The sequence below is a fragment of the Penaeus chinensis genome, chromosome 8 (assembly GCF_019202785.1).
Source record: "Penaeus chinensis breed Huanghai No. 1 chromosome 8, ASM1920278v2, whole genome shotgun sequence".
Lineage (NCBI taxonomy): Eukaryota > Metazoa > Arthropoda > Malacostraca > Decapoda > Penaeidae > Penaeus > Penaeus chinensis.
In genome coordinates, this window is record NC_061826.1 from 1,284,725 (window position 1) to 1,287,224 (window position 2,500).

The window sequence follows — 2,500 nt, forward strand, 5'->3', positions numbered from 1 at the left end:
TATTCGTGTCGAGTAGAATTTAAGAAAGTCACGTCAGTGGTCTATATATATATTTTTTTTATATAGTTTATCTCCTTTTTTTGGTCAATATTTTTATTTTTGTTTGTAAAAATTCAAAGAATAGTTTTTCATTAGTTTTGGAGACACTAGAGTGTGTTGGTTACAAGAGAGAGGTTTATGTGTGGAGGAGATGTTCCCTGGCAGACAAGAGATGGCCACCCAGGTAATGTGGGGGCCTGTCCCACTGATCTGTGTAGATGTAATAACTTCTTTGCTCTCACTAACTGGCAGGATCACCTATTGTGAGCCTTGGCTATTTTGTGATAAGGCTTGTTTTCTTTGATGTTGAATTAAGGGAAAACAGCACTATAGCCATGCTGATAACTGGCAATGGCTGATCTTACCACTTAGACAAGGGGTCTAGTCAGGTGTAAAAGGGTCATATTGATATTCATATTTTTCTCTCTGTCTCTCTTTTGTTTTTAATTTTTATATTTTTTATTTTTTTATTTTTGAAATGTTTTGCTTTTTTGGTATTTTTTTTCATTGATACTGTCAGTTGAAATATGAAAGAAAGTAAAAAAAGCATGACATGTGGAGCAAAACACTAGTCTGCAGACTTTTTCTTAATGCAGACATTTGGCCACAATAAAGAAGGAAGAAAGAAAAGAAAAAATAGAAAATTTCCTGACAAGACCCTAGAAACCTGAGCCACTTGGTTCTCAGCACACCATTGATTGCCTCTCTGAGTGTTTCTCTCATGTACCTCTGTAAAGTTCTGCGTAAATGTAGACTTCACATGCCACACACTTATGTCTTATGCTGTTATTATGCAAGATTGCAAAGTGGATTTTATGTGCCACCTATACAACGGAAAAGAAATACTTTGCCACACCTACATGGTAAAGCCTTTGGTCAAGGGTCTGGCTTTGAGCTTCTTTTGTTTATAATTTTGTGAGAACTAACCAGTGTTTTATCATCACTCTTTTCAATGTGTTTGTGTTGGTTTACTTTTTTTTGTTGAGTACTATTCAAATTGTGTGTTGATAGATAAAAAAAGATTCCCTTTTTCTTTAAGATGTACAGTATAATTTTGGTAAGCATTTGCCTTATTATATTGATGAATATCTCTACCTCTCTTATTGCAGGACCAAAATGAGTCAGCTGCCATACTAAAGATCAAGGAGAGTATGCAAGAAGAAGCAAAACGATTTGAAAAGGACGTTCCACCAGATCATCCAGACTACTTTATGCCGTGACGTGACCCCCTCCCATCCCCACTTTACCCTATGAACTAGCTCTCTCGGCTCCCTACAGAACCTGTGACATGGCAATGGGGTTGACCTCCCCCTCCTCCCCAGCTGCTGAGGATGTGTCAAAGCTTGGTAAAGAGGGCTAAGTGTGAGTGCAGAAACGTGGCAACAGTGTCTGCACATTGACAGTTTGCCACACTAATGGTGATGTGATTCTGTGTGCGGTGGAGTGACGATGGGACAATGGGTCCTCACAAACTCTTGAGGAACTGGCATCTCAGCCCTCAACACAGTTCTCATCAAGTGAATCAAAACGCAGAACTCCAGTGATGGAGTGCTATCCTACAGTGGAGTTTGATATAATGTGATTAGAAACACTAGTGATTTACCTTACAAAGTCTGGAAAGGCAGGATAAGCACTATAAGGAAATGACTTCATGTATGACTTCTTGCATAAACTATTTAAAAGAGAAGTGAAAAGATGGCTCTGATTTCTGCTGTTTGATGATAAGTCTGTTGTGTCATTCATTGTGCTTTCTATGTGAATCTTGTAGGAAACAAAATTACTATTAATATTATTTAATATGTTTTCTCAATTTCGCTCATTTAAAACCCAAGAACCATAACCTGAGCAGCAGAGTCAGGAGACTCGGGCAGCCGAGGGTAGGATGGAGATGTAGATATTTTCATAGACCGTCATTGCTCACGGGTGGTGTCCGGACGCCTCAACCGGTCAACCAGCGCTGCCCCGTCTCCTGGCTGGACCCTTGTAGGAGTGCCACAGTCTTCTCTGAGAGAACCCCAGTCCCAGGCACCAGCAGTCCCCCCTCACTACCACCAACATCGCCCTCGGACGTGCTCCTGGGATGGCCCGGGACGTGCCCCTTCCGACCCCAGGGTGAGGGCCCAGAGTCAGCTGGTTCCCCACTCATACAGGGCTCGGCACTCATGTACAAATCCCCCAGCCTGGGACCTTTGGGACCTTGGCACGTGATCTGCCCTCCACATGTGCAAAAGACAGCAATGTCTGTTCTCACTAGTATTACTCAGACTGTTCTGGCCTCAGGCCCAACTCATGTAATATCAGATGGGAAGTCTTTTATTCAGACTACTTTGTGTTAGCTTACCTACTGGACTGGAAGTCATGACCTGTCTCTATTCTGTACAGATCTATCCAAGTGTCGTAGATGTAGGAATAATTTATTATTTGTCATGTCCAAATCTATCTCTTTATCTTTCTTCTAGAC

At 41.4% G+C, this 2,500-nt stretch overlaps 1 protein-coding gene across 5 annotated transcripts in view; it reads left to right on the top strand.

Moving 5' to 3' along the window:
* LOC125028167 (single-stranded DNA-binding protein 3-like) overlaps positions 1 to 2,500 on the top strand; it is a 159,283-nt gene that overhangs the window by 155,861 nt on the left and 922 nt on the right. For all 5 annotated transcript variants that reach the window (XM_047617548.1, XM_047617547.1, XM_047617549.1 and 2 more), the window contains one exon: positions 1,149 to 2,500. This exon is cut by the window's right edge and continues 922 nt beyond it. Coding sequence is in view for 4 of the 5 variants with exons in the window: in XM_047617547.1 (XP_047473503.1) it covers positions 1,149 to 1,259 (111 nt within the window). In the remaining variant the exon portion in view is untranslated. The remainder of the gene's footprint in view (positions 1 to 1,148) is intronic.